We start from the raw sequence: 27,696 nt of genomic DNA, 5'->3' as shown, positions 1-27,696 counted from the left end.
TGGTATCTCTTTTCTTGTCTTGCTAATCCTGTGCTCTGCTATTTGGAAAAACTTGCTAATCTCCTGGTGTCTCAAGTAAAGGCACACAGCACTCCAGGGACCAAAATTCAATACGGTTCTCTTTTCTGCCAATCCTACTCTATCCCCCTCCCCAGCCACAGAAAAGACAACAGAAAGCAACAGAGGGGCAGACACATCAAAAAAGGGGGAAAGAAATAGAGGCAGCATTGACTGACAAAGTTTCTCTAAAAATAAGAGTATCAATTTTTTGAATGTACTCATTTACTTTCTTTCAACAGAATTTTAACACTAAGATCTTGTGGGGTAATTGCTTCAGCTCTGATTTATCTTGTTTTTGTGGATTTAGGTCTCATTCTTTATCTTATTTTATGAAGTATACAAATGCTTTACAAATTCTGGTAAGATGTTTAAGTGTGTTGACAACAAAATATGTTTAGTCTATTTCTGCTTGCCTCTTTTTTGATTGTCTCTAACACATAAGGTACACAATGCCAGAATGATGAAGAACATTATTTAATGCCACCCTCATATAGCAGGCATGTCATCTTTGTATCAGGCTGGTGCCTCAGAGATTCCATTGCTGGTTTTGATGCACTTTACCAAGTATGTGAGGCAGCAAGGAGCTGGTTAACCTCATTTTAAACTATAAAATGTCATCAGCACAGTGACACAGCAGGAAAGAAGCCTTGATTGAGCAACTGCTTGTATTTGAGAGACTGTAATTCAATTTTGCTTCTCAGATGAAGATTGACACTACCGCAGTCAGCAGTAAAGCTTTCTTTTATCTTGTTTGAGCAGATCACCCAGAGAAATAAAAACAAGAAAAAAATCATGAACCCTGACTATGCTTATTAATGCTTAGTTTGGTAGAAAGGTCATAAAGTACACTGAACCTCCCTAATCCAGATGTCCCTTATCTGGAAACATGTGTGGTTTGGACCTCAACAGGAGGTGGTGCAAGGGGGAACAGCAGCACAGCAAAGCAGTTCTCCAGAGGCTTTTCCCCTGCCACTCCCTTAGAAGTGTGTGGATGGGTAGGGGGTGGAGCTGGGGGTACGTCTACACTACAGCGCTAGTTCGAACTAACTTAGTTCGAATTAGTTAATTCGAACTAAGCTAGTTCGAACTAACGCATCTAGAACTAAAAACTAGTTCGAACTAGCGTTTTGCTAGTTCGAACTAGTAAGTCCACATTGAGTGGACTCTGAACAGGGCTTAAGGCTGGCCGGAAGCAGTGCCGGCAGGGCATAAAAGGAGGACTTAGAGCATGGAGATGCTGTCTCAGGCTAGCCGAGGGCTGCGCTTAAAGGGTCCCGACCCCCACCCCGGACACACAGTTCTCAGGGGTGCCCCGCTTGCAAAGAAGTTCTGGCTTGGAGTGCCCTGAGTGCCCACACTGAGCACATCACACCACTCGGCCATCACCCCGGCTGCACTTGCCGCAGGCTGCCATCTGGGGAGAGGGGGTAATTGGGGGGCAGCAGGAGAGCTTCCACCCCCAGAAGCCCGCAGAGCCAGCCCAGTCCTCCCCATCGGGGGCTCGTACCCCATACCTCCCTCACCTCCTTCCACTTCCCTTCCCTAGCCCCCCTTCTTATTGATGTACAAAATAAAGATAACGTTTCTTCCAACATTGACTCTGTCTTTATTGAAAAAAACTGGGGGAGACTGGGAAAAGGAGGTGGGAGAGGGGAAGAGAAAGGCTGGGAGAGGGGAGGGCAACTAACATGATCAGGGGTTGGGAACAGGTCCCAGATGAAGAAAGGCTACAGAGACTGGGACTGTTCAGCTTAGAAAAGAGGAGACGGAGGGGGGACAGGATAGAGGTCTCTAAAAGCAGGGGTTGGGTGGAGAGGGTGCATTCAGAAAAGTTCTTCCTGAGTTCCCATAAAGAAGGACTAGAGGACACCAAAGGAAAGGAATGGGTAGCAGGCTTGAAACTAGTAAGAGAAAGTTGTTGTTCTTCACAAAGCAAATAGTTAACCTGTGGAACTCCTTGCTGCAGGAGGCTGTGAAGGTTACAACTAGAACAGAGTTTAAAGGGAAGTGAGATCAAGTCATGGAGGTTGGGTCCATGGAGTCCTATTAGCCAGAGGGTAGGAGTGGTGTCCCTGCCCAAAGTTTGTGGAAGGCTGGAGAGGGATGGCACGAGACAAATGGCTTGGTCATTGTCTTCGGTCCATCCCCTCCAGGGTCCCTAGGGTTGGCCGCTGTTGGCAGACAGGCTACTGGGCTAGATGGACCTTTGGTCTGACCCAGTACGGCCATTGTAAGCTCAGGGCTCAGTGTCGGGGGTCTCAGTGGACCCCCTTGATTTTCATGCACACCTGGTCCTGGGTGGCCAGGCTGGCAGCTCTCCTGCCCTAGACGGCCACTTTCCTGTGCCTAGTGCGGAGATCGTGGACGAGGTCCACGATGTCCGCACTAGCCCAGGAAGGTGCCCGCCTCTTGCGGTCCAGGGCAAGCTCCCGGGAGCCGCCAGCCTGGTCCCGGCAAGAGGGGGTGGGCTGGGGGGCATCGGGTGGGTGGCTCTGTGCCGTGCCAGGTGCAGGGTCTGCTAGCTGGGTGCTGGCAGGCTTGCACCTGGCACGGGCACCGTAGCCAGCCCGTGCCCCTTTAAGGGGTCCGGGGCCGGGAGGGGGGCATAGAGTTTCCCTGGTGTTGGCCAGAGTGGCCACCAGGGAAACCTGGGGAGGGCTAGCCTCCCACTAGTTCGAACTAAAGGGCTACACAGCCCTTAGTTCGAACTAGCTAGTTCGAACTAGGCGTTAGTCCTCGTAAAATGAGGTTTACCTAGTTCGAACTAAGCGCTCCGCTAGTTCGATTCAAATTCGAACTAGCGGAGCGCTAGTGTAGCGCATAGGAAAGTTAGTTCGAACTAACGTCCGTTAGTTCGAACTAACTTTCTAGTGTAGACATACCCTGGGTGAGTAGAGAGGGAGGCATGGAGCCACATGTGTCCCTGGGAGCAGAGTGCCAACATGTCACACCCCCATTCCCTTCATGCACACTCTTTTTTCCTCAGTGTCTTCCTATGGTCTTAAAAATGATTTACTCCCAACATACCCTGTTTCCCAGGATTGCCAGATTAAAGCTGTTGAATGTATAACATTGCTGAGCAAAGTTACATGAAACTGAAGCTGCATAACTTGTACAGAAACAATGTTGTGTTAATAGCATTAGCACCACTGGACCAATTCATCTTTGGGGTTAACTCAGAGGATTTCACTAAAGTATACAAGGGAAGAATTTGGCCCAGTTTGTGAACACACAATTACTACGTCTAAATATCTTCAAATCAAATACTAAGTTCAGGCAATAGAAAGTCTGAGTGATGTACTCATGCTCATTCTTCCCTGGAAACCTAGGAGGCCTGGGCCAGTGACTGCAAACTCTGTCTCCACTGCTTACAAGATTACCTCCAAGGGTGGCAGATATAATAGGCAGGGAGGGCCACTGGCTTCCCAAACTGGACCCTGCCCATGCTCCTCCGGATTTCCCGAGACCACCTCCCCGAGCCTGCTGTTGTAGTGCCAGAGGCTGAGGCAGGAAGGCTGAGAATTGCACCTTCCTGTCCTCCCAGTGCCGGGACCTCTCTGGCTCAGCTGCTGGGAGGGAGGGACTTCCTAGTTAAGGATCCTGGGAGCATGCACAGACTGGGGAGTGTAGGGCTGCAACTCCTGGTTCTATTCTCTGGAGATCTGGGGCCAGGGCAGGCTGTGGCCATATGGCCCTCTGGAGCAAGCTGGGACTACACAACCTGCTGGCTCTCTGAAGCTCTGGGACCAGGGCAGGCTGGGGCTGTGTGGCCTGCCAGCTGTCCAGAGCTCCATAGCCAGGGGTGGCTGGGGCCTTGCTGCCTGCCGGAACTGCAGACTCCGGGGCAGGCTGTGGCCATGCCACCCACTAGCTGTCCAGAAAGTCAGAGAAGGGGGAGGCTGAAGCTGTGCTGTCCCAGGTTCCGGGCACTACCCTGGGGCAGAGGGCAAGGACTAGTGGCTACACTGGGGGTGGGAGGGGGCTGGGCAGAGTCTAGTAGCGGCACACTGATGGACAAAGAAGGGGCAGGGCCTCAGTGAAAGGGGTTTGACCAGGGGCTTGCCTCCCCAAACCACGCGGTCACCCGCTGTCCATCACAAGTTGTGTGAAAACCCAGCACAAGAACTTCAACTTAAAATTTGCCACTATTAAATGCTTTCTTAATTATGTAACCCTTGAGATTAACTATCCTTAATTAACTCATACCAGATTTCCATGTCTTAGAATTTTAATTTCAACTCTAGACTGTAAATAAAAAAATTGAACCTTTCCTCTAGAAGAGAAGGAAGTGAGTCTCCTAAGATATTGCTATTATCCTCAGTATAAAGGTCTGCACTGCTACTTTAAAGTAATCAGAATCACTCACATTTTTAGTATTTTGCAATTTCAGAAAGCTTTTCCTGCTGCATGAATGATGGTCCAGCAATTAAGACAAAATCTGGGGATTTTGCTCCACATATTTTTAGCTGCATACTTTTTATCAAAGATAGTGTATATATGCCTACATCAGCTATAATCACACCTTTGACTGCAGTGTAGGTATATCTTAAGTGTCAAATGGCTCTTACTCGTGTCTTCTTTGTAGATTCCCTAAGTTGCAATCACAGAGTTTTTCATCTGGAAGAATAGGAACTGTCACTTCAAATAGCAGCCCTGGTAGTGGGAGGGACATCACTTTTTTGAGAGGAACACTAAGGGGATGAGCCCCCTGCTCTCTATGCTCGCCAACTCCCCGCTCTCTGGGGGTAGGCAACCCTGGCTCCTCCCTCCCCTCCAGCTGCTGGGGAGGCCCGGGCCGAGGTGTGGTATCCCAAGCCTGCTCCCTCCCTGTCCCTGGGCCAAGGCCAGGCCAGCTCCAGCTCTTTTCCCCCAGCCATCAGAGATGGGGACCAGGCCCAGCTCTCCCCTTGGCTGCTGAGGGGCAGTGGGCCGAAGCTGCAGCACGCCAGTCCCAGCTCTCTCCCCCAGCCGTTGGGCACGGCTGAGGTCACACCAATCCTGGCTCTCTCCCCGAGAACTGGGGAGAGGTGAGGGTGGAAGGAGGCAGGTGGGACGCAGAGTGACGTGATGACATCACTCTATCATGCTGCAGGGAAAGAGAGAGAGAGAGAGAGAGAAAATACGTTTTTACTTGTTGCTGACTTTGAAATACATTAACCAGCTGGGTCTGAAGCATCCTTAAAATCCAGGCCAATATATCCTTTGAGATCTTATGCAGGATAACATGCTAGTTTATTAATTTATTTGGAAAGGTCCTATCTTGCTGTTTGCTTATGGAATGAGAAGGAGCTGCCACTATGCAAAACCTCTTTTACACAAAAACACAGACATTTAGTTTACATCTTCAATGTTACAGGAATTTGATATAAACAGTAACATGTTTCCAGAGTCACAGAATAGCCCCAATTTTCACAAATTTAAGAATAATCTGAAAATATATTTAAAACTGTACAAAACTAATGAACAAGACAGAGAATTTTTAACTCTCTATAATGTCCTATCAATAGGTTATTTCTTCTTCATATATTGCAAAAATATATCCTAAATTTTCCTCTCTCCAATGTTTTTTTAAACATTTCCCTGATCTCTTAATGTGAGACTGCTGCCCGGGTTTTCAATTATTTATCAGTGTCTAAGGGTCATTCATTCATATATTTTTATTATACAATTCAGTGCCCATCAATTCTTATTTAAAATCAAAGTTACAAAATCTTAAAAGTTTACTAAGTCTTTAATATGCCAAACTAAAGCTGTAAAACTTCATAGATCTTGCTAATCAAGTCCAAAATTATTCAATAAGTCAAATCTGTAGCTCCCAAAAGAAATAAAGTAGGTCTATTTCCTGTTGGATGGAAGCTTTGGAGGAAAATGTTTAATCTAACATTTCCAAGTATGTTTTTAAGTAAAAGTGACACATGCTAAAAAGTGCACTTTTTGTCACCATGACACAGTAGGAAACAGTTCCCAAATCTTAGCCTGTCTCCTCAAGGATGTTCACCTATAAACGGAGGCCCAGATGTCTCCTCTAGTCTCTCACTTCTACTCTTTCCTTTTCTAGCAAAGAGAACAAAACCCCAAGAACTCATCTCTATCGATGACACCACTTTTTAAAAACTGTATTTTACTTGGCCCTCTCTTTTGAGGCACACATACAGGTCATATTTAACTTTTGCCACTCTTTCAGTACAACGCTGTCAACTTTTCCTTTCTACCCACACTGCCAACATTTTTGCCAACTCCTAATCATCCCTAAAATCTCTTCCTGTATGCCTCTGTACTTGCATCATTTCATTCAATTAAGTCCATTGAAAATTGTGTAGGTAAAATAATCTTACTGGTTCATTGCTACAACTATATCACCTCCTTTATGTTCCTTCATTGATTCTCCCTCTTTTTCCACAACAAACGTCATGTTCTGACTTTCAAAACTATTCTTAATTTAGCTGTGCCCTACCTCACTTCTTATTTTAACACAAGATTGGTTCCCATCTTCATTTCACCAAAACTGCCAGCTTGATTGCCTGATTCTCCATTTCTCTGATAAGCACTTTTGTTCTTTCTCCCTTGTTGCCTCTTATGAGTGGGAAAAAAATCAATAAAAATCCTCAAAGCCACCATCTTGTGCTCCTTTAAGTTCTTCCTCAAAATTGACCTCCTCCATAAAGCATACAAACTATCAAATGATAATGACTAAACAAGACCGAAGTTATGATTACTGCTCCTGACAGGCTAAGAATTGGACACATTTTACTATTTTGATACTGAAACTCCCTTTTCACACACCTCCAACCCATTTCTTAGTTTTATCCACCTGTTATGTCTGACCTCTAGCAAAACAGAATCCTAACCCAATTGACCTCTAGGCACAATCACTATGAAAATGTTCGTGAGAAGTTCAAACACAGCAAGTACAGGCAGTCCCCGGGTTACATGGATCCGACTTACATCGGATCCCTACTTACAAACGGGGTGAGGCAACCCCGCACTAGCTGCTTCCCCCCAGCAGACCAGGGAGACGCGAAGCTAGCGGCCCCCCCCCCTAGCAGACCAGGGAGACGTGGAGCGGCTTTTCTCAGCAGACACCTCAGCTTGAGAATAAAGGACTGATGGAAGTGAGGTGTGGGAGAATAAAACTGAGCTCTGGAGAAATGTTTGGCTAGAGTTTCCCCTACAATATGTACCAGTTCCAACTTACATACAAATTCAACTTAAGAACAAACCTACAGTCCCTATCTTGTACGTAATCTGGGGACTGCCTGTAGTAAAATTATTTTGATATCCTGTACAGTCTTACAAATTGTTGTACTTTTCAGTAGTCACTATTGCTCTCTCAGTTCCTAACTAATTTAAAAGAGTAACAAAATGGTAGAAATGGTATTCCTCCAACATTCTCTATTTTATACCCGATGTTAATTCCTAGTCCCTTGTTCCATTGGGGTATTCTGCTGTGCACCAATTATTTTTTGTAAGGTATACGATATTCCTCACACCTCTGGGACTACTGCTTTTTCAGTAGATTACATTGCCTCTTCCCTTGTTCTTTTAAATGCAGATTCTCTGTACATCTTTCAAATTCTTGTGTTATTACTTGCATACATCTTTTATAAGAATATTTCATAGCTTAACTCAACACTGCAAAGTTATGGGAACACATTACATTCATTGTCCTTTGTAGCTATATATGAAATGAGTTAAATAATTTTTCTGGTAAATTATGTCAATTCTCTCCCACCATATATATTTTGAGTAAGATGGAAGATCAATGGAAAGGGCAACAAAATTGACAAACTAAAGCATACAATTTTCAGACAGATTGATCGTAACAAGATAGTATTTTATTCTGTCCTCAGATTTTAAAGGCACATGCTAAAGATTTATGCTAGTATGGTATAGGATGATTATATTAAATACTGGAACATTCTTTCACCTCAGGCCAAAGATATACCCACAAAATTTGTACTGAAGTGCAAAACTGCCATAAAATATCTAGATAATAGTGTTTCTATTTCAGTAGTTCCAAATACTACATAAAGGGCTTACACAAAATTGTTACCTATGTTTCAAGAGGAGGAAAATATATATTATATACCTGTATAATTGTATCTGATGAATATTTGGAGTTTCGGACAAAAAAGTTGAAAATTTTCAAAAAACAGAAAAATACACAATCATGTGTAGCACTTATATGAACAATCCACTTACTTTATCGGGACTACTCATCAATAATTGTCACAGAAATGGGCCCTGAATGCAAAAATGTTTTTTAAGATATTCCATCCCTGATAAGTCCATTCTAATAGTGAAACTCTCCCAATATTCATTTATTCATGCTTCTTTCATTATCCCCTAATTTTTTAGATCAAAAGAGCTGTTTTTACTTTTATACTAAAAAATCTTCACACTGATAATTGTAGGTAGAATAACAATGGAAAGACTGTTAAGTTTAATTGGTGTTGGTTACTTTTATGACAAAAAAATGAGAAAGTGACTGTCAAAACTAAAAAAGCCACAATCTTAGTAAAATTGGAAAGCAAACGAAAAGCCAGGGGACTGTATCTGAATTATAAGAGAATTTATTCTCCATTAAAAAGTGTATATAGTTATGATTTAATAATTTAAAAGTAATAGCCCACAAAAGCTCATGATATTTTATATATGCAACAGAACTACTCATTGGTTTATTTAAAGGGCTGGAATGGCATAAAGGGGCCCTTTAAAACCTGATTCATATTATGGGAGGAGTATCCTGGTCCACGCACAGTGGAAAAGTGACATAAGGCTTCTTCCAAGGGCCCATTCACAAGCTCTGACATACAGGGTGTAATAGGGATAGAACTGGGGATTGGATGGCTGCCAGGGACAGAACTGCAATGCACAATTATGTGAAATGCACACTTACGTGAAAAATCCAAGTAGCATCATAGTCCATAGGGTAGCCTGGAATTACACTGTTCTGTGTGCTGTCTAAATAATGATGTGGACATTGAAACAATTTAGAATAAGATTAGCAACAAAGGTATTCAAAGCTACCTTACGTGCTTTTCCACCTGGCCTGAGAGTTCTGGGTTGAAACACAGCAGAATGAAACTGAAAATGTGTAAAAGTTTTGCTTAGTAAAAGACAGATGAAGTAGGGAGAAGGTAGGGGAGTTGGGGTTTTTTTGGTCATGTGAATCATGGCAGTGGCAAACATACAGCTTTTGAAATAGAAACTATGGAAATGTTAAATGCCAGTTAAAGTAGAAAATGCAAACATATCAGAAAAATCAAAAGACGACATGGGTCAAAGGTAAAAAGTTGTAATCTAGATGTGGGATTTCCCACAGTCTGAGTTCTTGTTTTGCTTTGACCCATTACTCTGGTATATATCTACAAAGTTCAAATCTGGATCTGAGTTATTTCACAGTTTCAGATCCTTTACCAATAAAAATTCATTTAATCATCATCTGTAACCCAAATTATGTTTTTAACTAACTGAAAACTACTTAAACATACAACTCTTTTCCTCAATCTGTATAAAAATATCTTTTAAAAAATGTTACAGCACTGAAACTCCTGTAAAAGAATGAGAGACATATGCAGTACTAGAGGTACAACTTTAAGAAACTTACTGGGAGACTTTTCTTCTTCTTCTGTAGGCTCTTTTTTTTCTGCTTTTGGTGGACCTTTGATTTTGTATATCAGTGAACGAAGTTTTCCAGTCCAGGAACTGTCTTCCTCCATCTCCTCTTCTTCTTCTAATGGAATACCTGACACATAGTAAAACTAATTAGAACCAAACCATGTGCCTTCAAGATAAAATGGGTTAACACATGCTGAATTGTTCAACTCCACAACATGCACTACATAAGGTTAACAAATGTGTTGATTAGGAATACTGAAGTTAACTTTTAACCAGAAAATTTCATATAGAAAGATTATGGCAATTAGCAGATTTTGAAGATGTTCGCTATAGTAGTACTCCTCAAAACAGCAAATTTACTTCAATTACACAAATAGCCAGATACACAATACTCCTTATAAACACTCACCCCTCATCCCTACCCCTCCAGAATTTGATTTCATGCCATTGCCCTATGAGCGTTCCTGACATGCAAGCTAATTCAGCTGAATGACAACCAACCGGTCCTTCCCTGAGTCTTCTGCATGCACTTGTGCTTCACACTTCCTCATGCTTGTGTCTGTTGCCACCAGCTATCTGTTGCCTCTTTCCGCGCTTGCAATACCTCTCACTATGCAACTTTAATTTGGTCCCCTTAGTTTTGGCTGCACATCTCCCTGTACCTCCCTTTCTTCCCACAACCTATCTGTGGCCATATAAGACTTAATCAACTTTCTCCTAGTGCTAGCCAATGCAGCCATCACACCAAGAGGAAGAAGCTAGAGATTGGATGCTCTGCAACTGTGGTGCCTCCTTTCAATCTCTCATTTGATCATGTCTCCAAACAGAGTTTCACTGGGCAGTGTCTATTGCCTCCTCACACACCACTGAAGAGCAGTGGGAACTGCTGGAGTTCTCTGATCAGTGTCTCCTTCAGATTCCTTGATTTTTGCCATATGACTTTCACTCCCATCCCTTTGTTGTCATTTTTTCATTTGTTTTTCATTTGTTGTCCCAGATCCACTGCTATCTCCCTCTGTGTTAAGTGTGAGGGACTTTAGATAAGTGTGGGTTTAGGTCATCTGCTTCCCAAAATCCAAAATGCAACTTATGCCACAAATGAAGCATGTGTCAAACAAATAAAGCAGAACCTTCACTACAAGGCCCTGATTGATCCCAAGAACAGGTCCATTCTAAAGCAAGAGTCTTGTGGAAACAATACTATGTGCTCATGGAACTAAAGAATAGAACACAAACATAAGGGGGGCAAATTAAAGATGCGTAGGCAACTTTAATTCTGGTATTTCCTAACTTATGAAGCACAACAATCAAAAAAGATGTAATTATAATTAGGTCTAATGGGTCAGTCTCCATTTACAGCTGTAAGTCTAATTAATTTTAGGGTTTCCAGAACTTCTTGCCTGTCTATTTTTTTTATATTTAAATTTAATCATAATAATTTCTTCCTTTTTCTAGCACTAACTCTAGGCAGGACTGAACATTTTACTAATATGTGATAAAAATAATAAAAATGTTCAATTCAACTGAAACATTACAATGGGAGCAAACCACAGCACACACTTTAGATACTTTTGGGACTTGGAACTCCAGACATGGTCATCAGATACATAGTACAACTAAAATAAAGTAATTTATGTCATCAGTATCTTGCTTGCCATGAAAAAAAAGAGAACTAAAACGTATAATGTTCTGTCAGTGAAAAAAATAATCTGCCTCTCACCACAGTGAATTAGAAGATCATCGTGAAACTCATATAACTCTTCTCGAATCTCCTCTGGACAGGGACAATCCTCTCTCAGTTGAAAATTTAGCAACATATTAATCTTAAGGACAAAAATAAACCCAAACATTTAGGACTATATGGGGGTTTACACAGAGGACGGTAACATAGACATACTTTACTGTTACTATATACACTTGGTTCTCAAGAGAACTAGTGTAACACATGCTTTTGGCATAAGTAAATATGTGCTTATGGCAATATTTAAGCAACATGGCTTAAAGATTTTAATTATGAATCATATAAAGAGATACATCCATTCCCAACGGTAAAAAAAACCTTAGAGGTGACATTAACCAATGGCCTTGAAAAAGTAAACAATCAATTCCCAAACCTCATCTAAGTAAAACAGAAAAACCAAACTATAAAAACTATAAAAAAAACCAGCATCATGACAAATCTGATGCCTGCTACCTTTTGCATTCATCTCGAAAACAATATATATGAAATTATGAAGCAAATAACAGATAAATTAATTGACTCTGGCATTTCACAGATTTCTAACTAATCAGGACATTTTTCTTTCTCTCTCTGGATTTTTTCCCCCTCAAAATTGAGACGCTAGACATGGAAATGACTTTATAGTTACAAATCCATCTACATACAGGCCAACTATACTTGAAAAGCAAAAACTGATAGTTTCACAGAGCTCCTTTCAGAGTTTGTCAGGATAGAACTTTCACACAGATTTGAAAATAAAGTTCTTAGATCCACATTTAGTCACTTCTAGAAAAGTGACCCAATTGTCAAAGATGTTGACTGACTGTGGTTCCAATTAACTTCAGCACCTTTAAAAGATAGGCAGACTTTAAACATGGATTTAGGAAAATTTGGGATCTCAGGTTTGAAAATATTGGCATATAACATTTTGTGGCAGTCTAATGTTGTGGGAAAGATGTTTCATCTTTTCCACAGTCAAAATTCTATTGTAGGTATTACACAGTTCTACCTCTTCTTTTCCTCACTTATCACACTTAAAAAATACCCTGCCTGTCCTTTATTTTACCTGTTCTTGAGGAGGAGAGCGAAATTCCTTCGTCTTCTTGGCAGTCAAAGCGGCAGACATATTTAAGGCTTGCATGAGTTCATTGTACCTGTATTTCTGGTTATATTGCAGCTTAGACACATAATTGTCTGCAAATGATACAATAGCTTCCACTCTGTGTCGCAGCTCACAGTCACAGAAATAATTGAGTAGTTCACACATCTATCATGAAAAAATAGAGTTAAATATATTAACAGAGAATCTAAACCATAAACTCTAAAATAAATGAAAAACAGTTGATACCGCACACTAATTCAAAAGCTTCTTCTATTTTGCAGACAACAAAAATGAGAATAATAAAATTATTTATTTTTTCACTAACTCTAATTTTTAAATAAAGTTGTTAAATATATACATGTATTTTATTATTGTAATCTGTAACATTACTTGGCATACTATCACAATGCTTTCTATATGTTTCTTTTACCCTAGAATGTGCCTGTGAAGTACTTGTTTATGAGCATTAAACCCATTTTGCATAGAAAGAATCACACACCATATAGATTAAGTGGTTTACTCAAGGTCACACAGAAGTCAATAATGGAGCCAGGACTAGAATCTGGGAATCCTGAATCCCAGACGAGTGAGTGCACATAACAGACAATATACTCCATCCTTGTCACATCAATGTCATACTATGTACATTTACTTTAAAATGGTCACCTGGAGTTTAACAGATTCAGGTAATCTTGTCTGCAGTAAGCCTTTTATTGGAGGTTTAGTTTCCTTTAATGCCTCTTCTCCAGCTTCCACAGCTTTTTCTTCAATCTGTGTAACTTCCTCCTTCTCTGTTTTCTCTTCTGTTTCTTCCTTGTGCTCTCCAAACACATTAGGATCGATGAGGAGTAAAATCTGTTTCACATCATCATCATCAAAAACCCCCATTATAAGCAAAGTTCCTATTAGTTTAAGAACAGGAACAAACTGGAATTCAACTTTCCCTCCTACAGGATCTCGGATATGAACACCACTACCATGTACTGCCTCTGTGAGCATGCTTATAGCCTTGATTTTGAGTATCTCAAGTGGTATCTCTGGACTGGGCTTTTGATGTTCTTCACTGGCTGCAATGAAACAAGGAGTAGAGAAATAAAAACCTGGTTTCAAACAAGTGCTAAGCCCAACTCCTGGTAAACCATGTATCTTTGATTCATCAGGATATAATTTAATTTTCCTAGTTTCATCTGTAATTGGAATGATAAATTCATTGTTCATCATGAGCTTGGCTTCCTTGGCATGTTCCAAATGAATACTGATGAGTAGATCATAGAATCCAGAACGTAAGAGTCCAGGTAAATACTGATTATCTATTGTGTAAAATAACTGAGACAGATCCACATGGCTACAAAGTGCATAAGCAACTCTATTATTACCCAGTGCACAAACTGAGCTATAGAGTTTTAAAGTGTGGTAGTGGAATTGCATCAAATCTTCTTGTTCACATAGCTCCAAGATATCAACACACCTGTTATACAATACAAAGAAACATGTTAGTGAACATAATAAATTATCTTTATTGTATTAAATACATCCATAAACAAATTGGGGGAATATAGGGATAATGGCACAGCGAGTTAAAGGATAAGATTCTGATCAGTTTTGCTTTAGACCACACATATTCACTTTAGTACCTAATAATCACTATAAGTGAGTCTATCCTGCAGAGTCTGACTTGAAGTAAATAATGCAAATTGATCTACGTCAATTGCATAGCTGAAGTCAAAATAGCTTATTTCGAAATAGGGAGTGTACATACTACAATTATTTTGAAACAGAGCACTCTTTCTCCTACTTCCCTTACTCCTCGTACAATGAGGGTTACAAGAGTTGGAGTAAGAAGTCCTCCAACTTCGCAGTATTTTGACACTATTTCAAAATAACTGCCTGCTGTGTAGACACGCACTAAGTTACTTTAAAACAGTGTTAGTTATTTCAAAATACTGTTTGGCTGTTTCTACACTGGCACCTTTTTCCGGAACTGCTTAAAACGGAATACTATTCCGTTTTTCCAGAAAAGAAGCATCTACATTGGCAGGCTGCTTTTCCGGAAAAGCCCTTTTTCCGGAAAAGCGTCTGTGGCCAATGTAGACGTGTTTTTCCGGAAAAGAGCCCCGAGCATCATTTTCGTGATCGGGGCTTTTTTCTGGAAAAGACTACTGGGTTGTCTACACTGGCCCTTTTCCGGAACAATGTTCCGGAATAAGGACTTATGCCCGAGCGGGAGCAGAATAGTTTTTCCGGAATAGCGGCTGATTTTGTACAGTAGATCGTCGTTGCTTTTCCGGAAAAGCAAGCGGCCAGTGTAGACAGCTTGCAGCTTATTCTGGAAAAGCGGCTTCTTTTCCAGAATAAGTGGCCCAGTGTAGACACAGCCTTGCAGTGTAGACGTACCCTATGTCCACATAACCAAAGAAGCAGGTGACAATGTAATGGCTGTGATAACAATCAGAAGTCCCTAGTAAAGAGAAGACATATACCGTAAAATCTCGAGTATAATGCGTACTTTTTTTCCCGTTTTTTTAGGGTCAAAGCCGGGATGCGCATTATACATAGGAGATTTTCTGTTAAAGTTTTTAAACTCACCCTCCCCTCTGTACAGAAACTTTCCAGCTGCAGTGCAGCACCTCGCCAGGCTCCCAGACAAGGCGAGGAGCCGGCGGCGCCGCCAGATTGCAGCACCCTGGCTCGCTGCCTGCCCGGTCTCGGCATGGCACGTGGGCAGTGGGCCCCCGTAGCAGGCGCGAACTCAGCTGGGCAGGGGATTCCTGCAGCAGGCACGAGCTCAGCGTGGCGCAAGCTCATCCGGGCAGGGGGCCCCCGCGGCAGGCGCAAGCTCAGCCAGGCTCCCGGACAAGGTGAGGAGTGCCCTGGCTCACTGCCTGCCTGGTCTCGGTGCAGACAGCTGGGGGGAGAGAGGGAGAGGCAAGGGGCCCCACGGCAGGCGCGAACTCAGCACAGTGTGCGGGCAGCTTGGTGGGGGGCAGGGAACAGGTTTCAAACTCCGCCACCGGCTCCCCAGTGCTGCGTGCGCATTTCCTGGGTGAGCCTGCAGGTGGGAGTTGCCCATTTCTTCCTATATATACACACCATAAAATTGCGAGTATAATGCGGGTGCGCATTATATATAGGAGTTCACTTTTTTCCAGGTTCTGACGTTGAAAAGGTAGGTGCGCGTTATACATAGGTGCGCATTATACTCGCGATTTTACGGCACTGAAATAAAAGGGATACAGCAGGAAAGTTATCTAGCATAAGGAGCACCAGAGTATTTTAACCCACTTCAGTACGATCATAAAATGCAGTGTCTTTGGAGCCTTCCTGAAGAGTACCTGAAGTAGTATTTTTTTGATAAAGTACATTATGTTTAGCTCTTTTTCATAAGATAACTTTCACTAAAATTTACCTATCACAATCAGAATTATTAAATCAATCTCCAAATAAATATGGTTAAAAAATTACAATTTTGCCCAGTTTCTTCCACATCTTTTCAGTTTAACTTTTAAAATATTATTTAAATAAAAAATATGTAGTTTAATTTGTAGCATAATAACTACGAAACAAAGGAAGATTACAGGGAATTAGAGGATTATATTAAATACTTTTAAAACTACATAAAGAAGCACAATTACAGCATCTGCATGTGATAGATGCTTGTATTTTGAACTGAGAGAAGATTTACTCCAAAGTATTTTAAAAGGCCTATCTTATCTTTTAATGAAGCAAAATCAGTTATTCTCTGAACGTCTGTAACAGATTTTTATCCTACCTACCATGAAGTGGTCAAATGGAATCAAAATGATTTGACTTGCAAAATCTATTTGAATCCCATATTACTGGATGTGAGTTATAATAAGTATGAGAATTTTTTTAATGACTGTCAAATTAATTCAGACAACAACTGATTGTACTTCAAGGCATAGAAGATAACCCTCAGAAAGGGGGATCTAAATCAGCTGCTCCTACATATTTCCTTCACAAGAAAATTGTTGTGGTTCTCTCCAAATATACCTATTCTCCTCTGGAATATGAAGTGCCATCATTTGCAGTGGCTCCAGACACTGCACTACCCAACCATGACGTTCACTGATACGTTCTGTCTCCACCTTCAGGAAGTTATTAGGCATTCTGCTCCATAGCACAGGTGTAATTGTTTGCACATCTAGACGTGGGGGGCACTGAGGAATGGGATTTTTCTCTTCACTTTTAAAGATTGCTGCTGATAAAGGCATGGTGTTCTGCAATAAATACATTAGAACATTAAAAAAGAAAACAGTCTGAATTGTTTACCAAAGTTTTATGACACAAATATTACTATGTAATGGCTTAAACTACACTGAAACACACACTCAAATATATGACTTCTGCATAAGAATAATGGCTGCCTTATAGGGGGTGGGTTGCGATATAAGAATACCCATAAGAAATTTAAGTGTGGGGTGGAGTGTAGGGGGCCCAGGGCAGAAGGTTAGTTGCAGAGGGTTCACAAGTTAGGGCAGAGGGCTGGGGACATCGCAGATGTAGGAGTCAGGGTTTGGGAGTTTGAGGGGCTTAGGGCAGGGGATTGAGGTTGGGGGTGAGGGGGTGCAGGAAGCAGTGCAGGGGCTAGGGATGGGAAGTAGAGTGTGTGGGAGGGCCCTGGGACTGGGTACCTTACCTGGCCAATGCCAGGCCACTGCATCTGGGCAGCAGTGGCTGGATGAGGGACCGGGCCAGGATCATGACAGCCAAATCATGGCTTCCCTTCCTACCCCCCACCACAGTGGGGTGCGGAGGGGCACCATCAGTTCTTCCTGTGGCCAGATGGGGGCTGGGCTGCTATGGCTGGGACAGGCTTCTGTGGCCAGATGGGAGCTGGGCCCCAACTGGGGCCTTGTTGTCTGGGCTGCTGTGGCTGTATGAAACTCAATGTGGGCCGCCACGATAGGAGCTGGGATGGGCTGCCACAGCACAAAACTAAACTAGGCTGCCATGGCTTGGCGGCTGTGGCAGTTGCTCGGCTGCCAAAGCCGAGCCACAGGGCCTGCCCAAGGACATGGCAGCTGGGGACAGACAGCAGCAGTCAGATGAGGCAGCTTCTGCCACCAGCCCCTCTCACTAACCTGTCACCTACAACATGCCTCCGCCGGCACCTTTCAATGGGCAAAGTGCCTAAGCTGGCTCTTACCAGAGCACAGTCGTTTCTTACTGGAGCAGCATGCTAGGCTGCAGAGCCTTACTTTCACCTCTGAAAAATGTTTCGTTTTGCTCAATATCCTGTCTGTAACAGTAGTGTTGTCCAGAACATAAGGAAGAGTGTACAGAATGGGGCTATTAGAAAGTGATGCATGCATCTTCCCCTCATGACTTCTGGAAGTTAGAAGGTTAGGGCTGCATCCCGACTCATCTTGATTAAGAGCTACTGATGGATCTATCTTCCATGAAGTTACCTAGTTCTTTTTTGAACCCAGTAATATTTGTGGCCATCACATTGTTCTATAGCCGTGGTCCCCAACACGGTGCCCGCGGGCGCCATGGCCCCGGGCGCGCGGCGCTTGCGGGGGGGGAGCGCCAGCCCCGGGCGCGCGGCGCTTACGGGGGGAGCACCGGCCCCGTGCGTGCGGCGCTTGCGGGGGGGAGCGCCGGCCCCAGGCACGTGGCGCTTGCGGGGGGGAGCGCCGGCCCTGGGCGCGCGTGGCTATGGGCAGGCCCCGCCCCCGGGCGTGCGGCTGGGGGGGGGCCGCCTCCGGGCGCGCAAGTGTCCCCGCCCCCTGGCGCCCGGCGGGCGAACGGCCACGCCCCCTGGCGCCCGACAACCTAAAAAGGTTGGGGACCAGTGTTCTATAGCAATCCACAAGCTGGATATATATTGGCCTTGGGAGAGGAGGGAAAGGGAAGGCAAGGTTCTTTGAGTTTGTGACATTAGACAGTTGGCAACCCTAACATGAGAGAATCTTCCTGCATTATCCCAGGGCTATTTACTTTCCTTATGAACCTTTGGTGAGGGACCTTTTTAAAGGCTTTCTAAAATCCAAGTACTCCTGTATGCACTGGATCACCCTTATCCACATCCTCAAAGAATTTTAAGAGACTGATGAGGCATGAGTTCTCTTTATAAAAGCCACATTGGGTCTTCCCCAACCAACCATATTTATCTATGTGCCTGAGAACTCTCTTCTTTACTATAATGTCTACCAAATTGTTCAATACTGAAATTAGGCTCACCAGCCTGTTTTCAGATTATTATAATTTCATTATTACAATCTGTCCTTGTATAAACAGCAAATTTACACATTTTGTAAAAGTAATTATATTTTAACAACACAAGGATCTCACTAGTTGGTTTTTCTGTGAGAATTAGCAGGTTTAAAATAGCAACATTTATTGATAGAAAACAATTACAAATACCTTTAATTTACCAAGTTGGAAAAGAACCAAATTTGTGCTTGTAGGTTGTATAAAAACTGCTGGAAATAGTTTTGTGGTTGGTTCAACCTGAAAAAATAGATTTATCACAATTAAAAATGCATCAAGTGTCAATTTTTGCCAATATATTCAATGTCATATACATTGTCCTGCAACTTCTACATGTTTATTAAATAATTGTTCATGGGGCATTAGATTGCACATCAGAAGACAAACTACAGTGTGCCTTATATTGGTCTGTACAATGTACCCTAATCCTTCAATCACTTATGCACATACTTAATGTTAAGTATGGCTATGTCTAAACTACATTCCTCTTCTGAAAGAGGAATGTAAATGAACCCAATCGAAAATGCAAATAAAACGTGGATTTACAAATCTCGTGCTTCATTTGCATAATTGAGTGAGAATGCTTTTTCGAAAAAAGGTTTTTTTGAAAAAGAAACCACAGTCTAGATGGGGTTCTTTTGAAAAAAAAAAAACCATAACAAAAAAAAAACCCAACAAAAAAACCCACCTTTTTCAAAGAACCCGTACGCATTTTTTCAGGGGTACTGGTTCTTTCAAAAGAACCAGTTTTTTTTCCAAAAAGATCCCATCTAGACTGTGGTTTCTTTTTAGAAAAACCCTTTTTCGAAAAAGCGCTCTCATGCGATTATGCAAACGAAGTGCAAGATTTGTAAATCTGCACTTCATTTGCATTTTCGATTGGGCTCATTTACATTCCTATTTTGGAAGAGGAATGTAGTTTAGATGTGACCTATGCAAGTGGCCACATCTAAGTCAAAGAGACCATTCATGAATTTAAAGGTAAGCCTGTAGGTAAATGCTTTCAGGATCAGTACTATAAAGTCATATGTAATGAGTCAGTTATTCTATGGAAACCTCTTCTGCTTGAGTTATTGAGACATGATTCATTTGCAGATTTTTAACTTTTATTGTCCAAGTACTTTCACAGAAAATGTATTACACCACTGTAGAAGTGTCATGTTCTCATGTTAGTACACCAGTTTTTCCTCAAGCACATTAAACAAAAATCAGAAAACCACTCAGTATGTTCAGAAGTGTTGTCTGGGAAACAGAAGACTTGAAAAAAAAAGAGAAAATTCTTTTTATTATATTCTGTTTTAAGTTTAGTACAAAGGCTCTGAGTTTTAATGGCTTCCATGTAATAGAAGCATCATTCTGAAAGTTGCCATATCAGGAATAGTAATAATCAATGTTATCACATTATCCTGGGAGAACTTTGCAACATTAAGAAAACTCCTAAATGAACTATCCCAGCATCTAAAAAACAAGGAATTCTGTAAAACTCAAAAGAGATAATTGTTCTTATGAGAACAATACATTCAATGACTTTATTCAGCAGCTGTTACATTAATCTAAAACTGAAAATAATGTCAGAGATCACACTGCAGTAGTTTTCAAAGAAAGCAGCACACAACATTTAATTTATTTAGAACTTTAAGAGTTCAGGATAATTTTAGTTAACACATACATTGTTATCTACCCAAGGTTTTTGTTGTTGTTGCTGTAATAGTCATTTTTAAAATAGCTTGCTAAAAATGCTTGAGATCTAGTGCAACAGAGGCTTTCATGCACAAGGCTTTTTGGCTCTGCCAACCATTTTCAGAAACTAACAATACTAGAAGCAATTATTGACATGGTGCTGAAAATAGCTGCGACAGGTAGAAAATCTTCTTAACATTATGGCTACAGCTACACTGCCGTTTTTTTCAGAAGATATTCAGACTCGTATTTGCATATTTCCTTCCGATTCTTTTTGTGGAAGAGGTTTTTCCAATATTTGGCCCTGCGTAGATGGGGCCAAATGTCGGAAAAAAAACCCTCTTTCACAAGATCCTGTAAACCTTGATTTACAAGGAATAAGGGGTCTTGCGAAAGAGGAAGTTTTTCTAACATTTGGCCCCGTCCGCATGGAGACAAATGTTAGAAAAACTTCTTCCATAAAAAGAATCAGAAGAAGATATGCAAATGAAAGCACGATTTGCATATCTTCTTCCGAAAAAAATGGCAGTGTAGCCGTAGCCTATGAAATACAATCTTGGTAAACCAGGTGGAGCCACCTAATGATAGGAACATTGGGGTTTTTTTGGCAATGGTGTAATAAATTAATGATGGTGGTTCATGCCCCATGAAGCATTTTCAGACAGAGGGATTGGACTTGGAGCCAAGTGTCAACTTTTGGGAACTGCTTGGTAGGGTGCTGGGGAAAAGGAGCAAATGGGCCATCTCTGCTCCAGGTGATTGCCAGTGCAGTGTGTGCTGTTGCTGCTACTGCAGCAGCAACCAGGCCTTATAACAGTGGTCTACAACCTTTTTAAGCATGAGATCATTTTTTGAATATAAGTGCAATCCAAGGTCTACCTCAAATATAAATACCCTGGCCCCGCCTCCTTCCCACCCCTTCTCGAAAGCCCCGCCCCTGCTCACTCCATTCTCCCTCTCTTGCCCGTCCTCACTCACTTTTATCAGGTTGGGGCTGAGGGTTGGAGTTCAGGCTCTGGTCTTGGATTAAGGGACCTGGAGTGTGAGAGGGGCTCTGAGCTGCTCTTGGGGAAGGCAGTTGGGATGTAGGAGGGGGTTCTAGGTGCAGCCTCTGGGACAGCGTTTGGATGCAGGAGTGCTCAGGTCTAGGATAAGGGCTTGGGTGCAGAAAGGGGGTCATGACTGGGATAAGAGTTTGGGATGTGGGCTCCAGCTGGGCACTACTGGTGGCTCCTTATTGGTGGTGCAGTGGGGCTAAGGCAGGCTCACCCCTGCCCTGGCCCACTCCCTAAAGCAGCCAGCAAACTCCCTCCCAAGTCCTGTTGTGCCCCCTCTCTGCTCTGTGGAGAAAGGATACAAATTGGGAGAGGGGGCACCCTGACATCAGCACCCCTCCTCACCCTCCTCTGCCCTGCACAGAAAACAGGAGCCTCCAGAGCAAAGCTCTAGGACAAAGGGCAGAAGATGCTCAGCAGTGATTGGAGGGGCAGCTGAAGTGCAGGCTCTTGATAGCCTCTTGGCCAAACCAGTCAGGATCCCCTGTCACAGGCTCCAAGACCTATCAGTAGAACCTGATCTACTGGTTGGTTACTACCGCCTTAGAATATTCAGAGGTTTTGGCACTCTGACAAAATAAAGCAATAACAATGCATGCCTGAAATTAATAATGCGATTTCAATGCCCTATAACTCATCCAAATTTGAAAAGAAAAAAACAACCACCTGGGATAAGAAAATGGAAGGTTTATTCCCCTGTCAAATTTCAAAGGTCTGCTGTAAATACTGTGGCTACGTCCAGACTGGCATGATTTTCCGCAAATGCTTTTAACGGAAAAGTTTTTCCGTTAAAAGCATTTGCGGAAAAGAGCATCTAGATTGGCATGGACGCTTTTCCGAAAAAGCACTTTTTGCGGAAAAGCGTCCGTGCCAATCTAGATGCGGTTTTGTGCAAGAAAGCCCCGATCGCCATTTTCGCGATTGGGGCTTTTTTGCGCAAAACAATACCGCGTTGTCTACACTGGCCCTCTTGCGCAAAAGCATTTGCGCAGGAGGGCTTTTGCCCGAACGGAAGCAGCATAGTATTTCCGCAAGAACACTGACAATCTTACATGAGATCGTCAGTGTTCTTGCGGAAATTCAAGCGGCCAGTGTAGACAGCTGGCAAGTTTTTCCACAAAAACAGCTGCTTTTGTGGAAAAACTTGCCAGTCTAGACACAGCCTGTAGGTGTAAGAAGTTCATGAATTGTTGGCATGAATTGTTGATAAGGAAATATTAGGTGTCATACATATAGGGGTCAGTACCAGTTCTCTGATAAAAAAAGTTGTGTTCATAGAACATTTTTGTTATGTAGGCTACATCCACTAGAGAGCAACATTGTTACAAGTAAGATCCAGTAAGCGTTAGTATTATGGACAAATACAATTTTCTCATTCTTATATAAAAACCATACAATTTTATGTGGATATTTTCTAAGTGAAACATCTTTAATGTATCCTCTTATATCTCTTTAAATGCCGATATTGTTTCATATGGATACATCTGGGTCGATTTGGGTGTGCAAAATCTCACTAATGTGCCCTTTATCAGTGGTCGCCAACTGGCTGATCACATTCCTGGGAGCTGTGCGGGGCGGCACTTGCAGGGGTGGCCAGTGCATAGAGACATGCCGTCCCCACTCTTCTGAGGGGCTGTAGAGATATGCCAGCAGCCAACCACTTCTGGGAGTAGCGTGGGGCTAAGGCAGACAGGCAGGTTGCCTGAGCAGCTCACTGCACTGCTGGTGATCAGGCCTGCCACTAGGCAAGAGGAAATGGGGACAACTGCCCCAGGGCCTGGCAATTGTAAGAGGGCTGTAGCTCCCAGCCACTTCTGCAGCAGTGGTGGTAGCCAGAGCCCCAGGTCCTTTAAATCATCACTGGAGTGCAACACAGTGCACTCCAGGTGGCTCTGAAGGCTGGTGGGGTGGCATGGCACGCTCCAGGCATCGCTGAAGGCAGGGTGCCCCTGGCCCTGGCCCTGCCCCTGCATCAAGCCCTCACCCACTTTTCCCAGGGACCCAGCATGGCTGTTGGCTCCTCCACTGGTGGTAAGTGCCTCTGGACCAGAGCCTGCACCTCACACCCCTTCCTACACCAAAACTCCCTCCCAGATTCTGCTCCTCACACCCTCTTGTACACCCCAACACTCTGCTTTTGCCTGAATCCCCTTCCTCCACCCAGTTTCCCTCTCAGAGCTTTCACCCCTCGCTTCCGTACCCATCCCCTGTCCTAGGCCCAACCAATGCACACCTCACAGCTGAGATTGTTATCCTTCCGTGTGACAGTCTATGAAGGATTTTGGACCCATAAACCACAAAGGCACTAATAAAAAGTAAAACTCATGAAATGTCCAGTGGATTTGGTGAAGTTTGACCACTGACCCCTGCATTCCAATCCCCTGCCCAGGCTGAGCCCCAAATCTTCTCCCACACTTGGAATCCCTTGGCCCCAGCTCAGAGCCTACACCCACTCTTGCACCCAACTCCCTGCCCCAGCACAATGAAAGTAAGTGTGGGAAAGGGAGAGCAAGTGATATTGCTTATGTACATTTTATAGAATTTGCTATAATGAAAAACAATGTGGAACTATTGTCCTGGAGACGACCAAAAATATCATGTTACAATTCCCAACAGGCAGGAAGAACCTCGGTTGAGTGCCTGTTCCCTTGGCTGATCACAAAGCATCCACCTTCATTTATTCAGTTTGCCTATTAGCTATTTTGCTGCTGGCAGGTTTTACAACTTATGAAAACCTATAATCCAAGCTAACACTCCAAATAACAAAAGGGAGTAATGATATATCCACAAAATAGAAAAACGATTAGAGATGATGCTTCAGTCAAGCCATACTCCTCAGCTTATAGTGCTAACCATTCTTTTAGTGCCTAAAGAAAGCCTCTTACTGAATTTGTGCCCAATAGTTTAGATTGAATTTTGTTATCCATTTTTACCGTTTAATTTAGTTCAATGCTTTTTAAATGATTTGGAGGGGAGCCAGAATCATGACTGACAAATTGGCGACACTGGAAAAAGCAGTCCTCTAAATTATACAGAGAGCAGCTAAGCACAATAAGTAACAACACTGCAAGCTTCCAAATGAGCCTACTCCTCTAGGAGTAGAGAAAAAAATGATTACTCACCTTTCATAACTCTTGTTCTTTAAGATGTATTGCTCATATCTATTCCAATTAGGTGTGTGCACAGCTGTTGGAAAGTTTTGCCCATTGGGGCAGCTTTGGAGCCCCCTGGAGTGGTGCTCTATACATGAACCTGCCAACTTGGCTGCCCACCAGTTCCTTTTTGCCAGCTAATCTGACAGAGGGGAAGGAAAGTGGATATGGAATAGATATAAGCAATACATACAGAAGAACAACAGTTATGAACAATGAATAATCATTTTTTCTTCTTTGAGTGCTTGTTCACATACTTTGATTCACAAGCCTTACCCAGGAGGAGGGATCAGAGTAAATGAATTGCTGACTGAAGCACTGCTGTGCCAAACACCCCATACTGTCTGGATTGATGCATGATAGCATACGGTGTTATGACAGTATGGACAGAAGATCAAATTGCAGCTCTGCAAATCTCCTGGAGAGGAACATGAGCCAGGAAAACATCTGAGACAGCATGTGCCTGCATGGACTGTGCTGTGAGAGGTGGCAGAGGAACCTTGGCTAAGTCAAAGTACATTCAAATACGTACTGATTCAGGAGGAGATATATTTTGATGATACTGGCATCCTCTCACGCTCTGCCACTGCCACAAAGAGTTGTGATGACTTGTGGAATCACAGAATACTAGAACTGGAAGGAACCTTGAGAGACTATCAAGTTCAGTCCCCTGCCCTCACAGCAGGACCAAACACAGTCTAAGATCATCCCTGATACATGTCTATTTCACCTGCTCTTAAATATATCCAGTCTTGATATCCACAGTCTCCCTAGGCAATTCCAGTGTTTCACCACCCAGACAGTTAGGAAGTTTTCCCTAATGTCCAACCTAAACCTCCCTTGCTGCATCTTGTCCTATTATCAGAGGCCAAAGAGAACAATTTTTCTCCCTCCTCCATGTAACACCCTTTTAGATATTTGAAAACGGCTATCATGTCCCCTCTCTGTCTTCTCTTTTCTAAACTAACCAAGCCCAATTCTTTCAGTCTTCCCTCACTGGTCATGTTTTCTAGACCTTTACAGTTTGGAATAGTCAGTGTAAAAGAGGAGGGCCCTTCTGATATCAAAGGAGTACAGCTTTTGTTCCCGTGAGCTCTTGTGGGGCTTAAGATAAAAAACTGTCAAGAATATATCCTGGCAGGTATGAAAGCTACAGACCACTTTCTGAAGGATGTCTGAGTAAGATCTAAGCTGAATCTTCTCAAAAACAGCGCAAAAAGATTCACTCATTAGTGTGCAAAGTTCAGACACTTGCTGGGCCAAAGCGATGGCTACCAGAAGAATCACTGTCCATGAGAGGTACAGGATGGAGCATGTGGCCAAGGGTTCAAAAGGAAGTCCCATAAGCGGGGAGAGGACAATGTCAAGGTACCATGCCAGGACAGGGCATTTGTCTGGTGGATGGAGTCTGTCCATGTCCTTGAGGAAGCACCCAACCAGTGGATGGGTGAAAACAGAGTGACCTGACTCTCCTGGATGGAATGTTGAAATGGCTGCAGGTGTATCTCCAGCAACAAGTTGCCAGGCCTTCCTGTTTAAGGAACACAAGGGTATTATAGGTGTCTGAAGGATGGAAATGGATATGAGCCCCAAACTGTGTTGGGAGCAACAGCACAAGAAAAATGCTTTCCATTAGCTGGGCAAGAAGTCTAGTGGTGGGTTTGTGGTTATCTGAGCACTATGGCTCTGCCAGGTTTAACACATAGCTTCCATGCCATCTGATGGAGGGTATGAAGGTCCGGGTGGTGGAGGTGACCATGTCCAGGGTGATGAGGTCCAGGAGAAGTAGTTTAACCAGCAGTTGAACTGACAGCTATAGCAGAGTAGGGTACCAGTGTTGAAGAGCCCAGGCCAGAGCTATCAGGATGATATTCACTCTGTCTCTGCACATTTTTAGGAGCACCTTGTGAAATAATGGGAATGGCAGTAACGCAGACAGCAGACTGTCTTGCCATGGGATCAGGAAGGTATCTGCTAGCAACCCTGAACTGTGTTTCTGGAAAGAGCAAAACTGAGGGCACTTCCTGTTCTCTTGGTTTCAAAGAGGTCTATCTGGAGAAATCCCCCACCTCCAGAAAATAGTGTGGATGAGATCCAGTCGAATCAACCCTTCCTGGGCAATGAAGCACCAGCTGAGAATATCTACCAGCTAATTATGGACCCTTGAAAGGTATGAGGCCTCTAGGTGGATAGAAGAGGCTATGCATAGTTCCCATCACAGAGCGATCTCTGACAGAAGCAGCAATGAGGCTCCACCTTGCTTGTTGATACAGTATATGAAGGTCATGTTGTCCATTGTGACCACCATGCACCATCCCCAAAGGCAAGGCAGTCCATTTCATCTGGGCTTCCTAGCCCATATAGCATGCATCAGTGATGAGAGCAAGCAAGGGCTGCAGAACTTAGAAAGAGATTCCGACCCTTACAGCTACCACCAGAGTGTCTGGATGACATGGCGAGAGAGTGTCACCATCACGTTAATGCCAAACAATGGATCCTAGCAAATGGGATGATGTAAATGTAAGCAACCATGTGCCCCAGGGTCTTGAGGCACTCTAACCATGGTACTAGGGAAATTGGTGGGACCCTGCAACAGCCAGGTCATCATATCCAAGCCTAGGTGGCATCTAGAACTGCCCCATGAACTCAGCCCTTTGTATAGGCATAAAGGTGGGATGATTTGCTAAGATTGAGCAGGTGACCCAGCTCTGTGAGTGTATACCTGGTGAGGCCCATATGAGCCCATCTGCTGATGAGACAAGCCCCTTAGAAGCCAATCATCCAGATTAGGGTAAACATCAATGCCATGGTGATGGAGGAAAGTGACCATCTCCCAATATTCCCCTCCTCCCAATATTCAAGAGTTTTGGGAGACATACAAAGCCTGCACCAACATCCAAAAGTAGGATAGGCTCTCTATTCAAATATTTAGGCAAAAATCAGATATTCAGATTCAAACTTTAGAGTATGCGGAATCTGGATTTGATTTCTGAAGCTACAACCTAACTTTGCTCTAAATCTTTCCAGCTCCCTCCCTTGGTATGTTACATATCAAATAAAATTTAATTAAAT

At 43.1% G+C, this 27,696-nt stretch overlaps 1 protein-coding gene across 20 annotated transcripts in view; it reads right to left on the bottom strand.

Annotated features, from left to right (window-relative positions):
* The window catches only part of RYR3 (ryanodine receptor 3), a 527,532-nt gene that overhangs the window by 232,026 nt on the left and 267,810 nt on the right, over window positions 1-27,696 (bottom strand). For all 20 annotated transcript variants that reach the window (XM_025189447.2, XM_075927046.1, XM_075927052.1 and 17 more), the window contains 6 exons: window positions 18,891-18,977; window positions 16,515-16,741; window positions 13,170-13,971; window positions 12,468-12,668; window positions 11,402-11,504; window positions 9,671-9,808 (listed from right to left, as the gene is read on the bottom strand). In XM_025189447.2, the coding sequence (XP_025045232.1) occupies window positions 9,671-9,808; window positions 11,402-11,504; window positions 12,468-12,668; window positions 13,170-13,971; window positions 16,515-16,741; window positions 18,891-18,977 (1,558 nt within the window). The remainder of the gene's footprint in view (window positions 1-9,670; window positions 9,809-11,401; window positions 11,505-12,467; window positions 12,669-13,169; window positions 13,972-16,514; window positions 16,742-18,890; window positions 18,978-27,696) is intronic.

This window comes from Pelodiscus sinensis, chromosome 4 (assembly GCF_049634645.1).
Source record: "Pelodiscus sinensis isolate JC-2024 chromosome 4, ASM4963464v1, whole genome shotgun sequence".
Taxonomy (NCBI): Eukaryota; Metazoa; Chordata; order Testudines; family Trionychidae; genus Pelodiscus; species Pelodiscus sinensis.
Note: the sequence above shows the minus strand (reverse complement) of the source record. Positions and strands in the feature narration are given on the sequence as shown.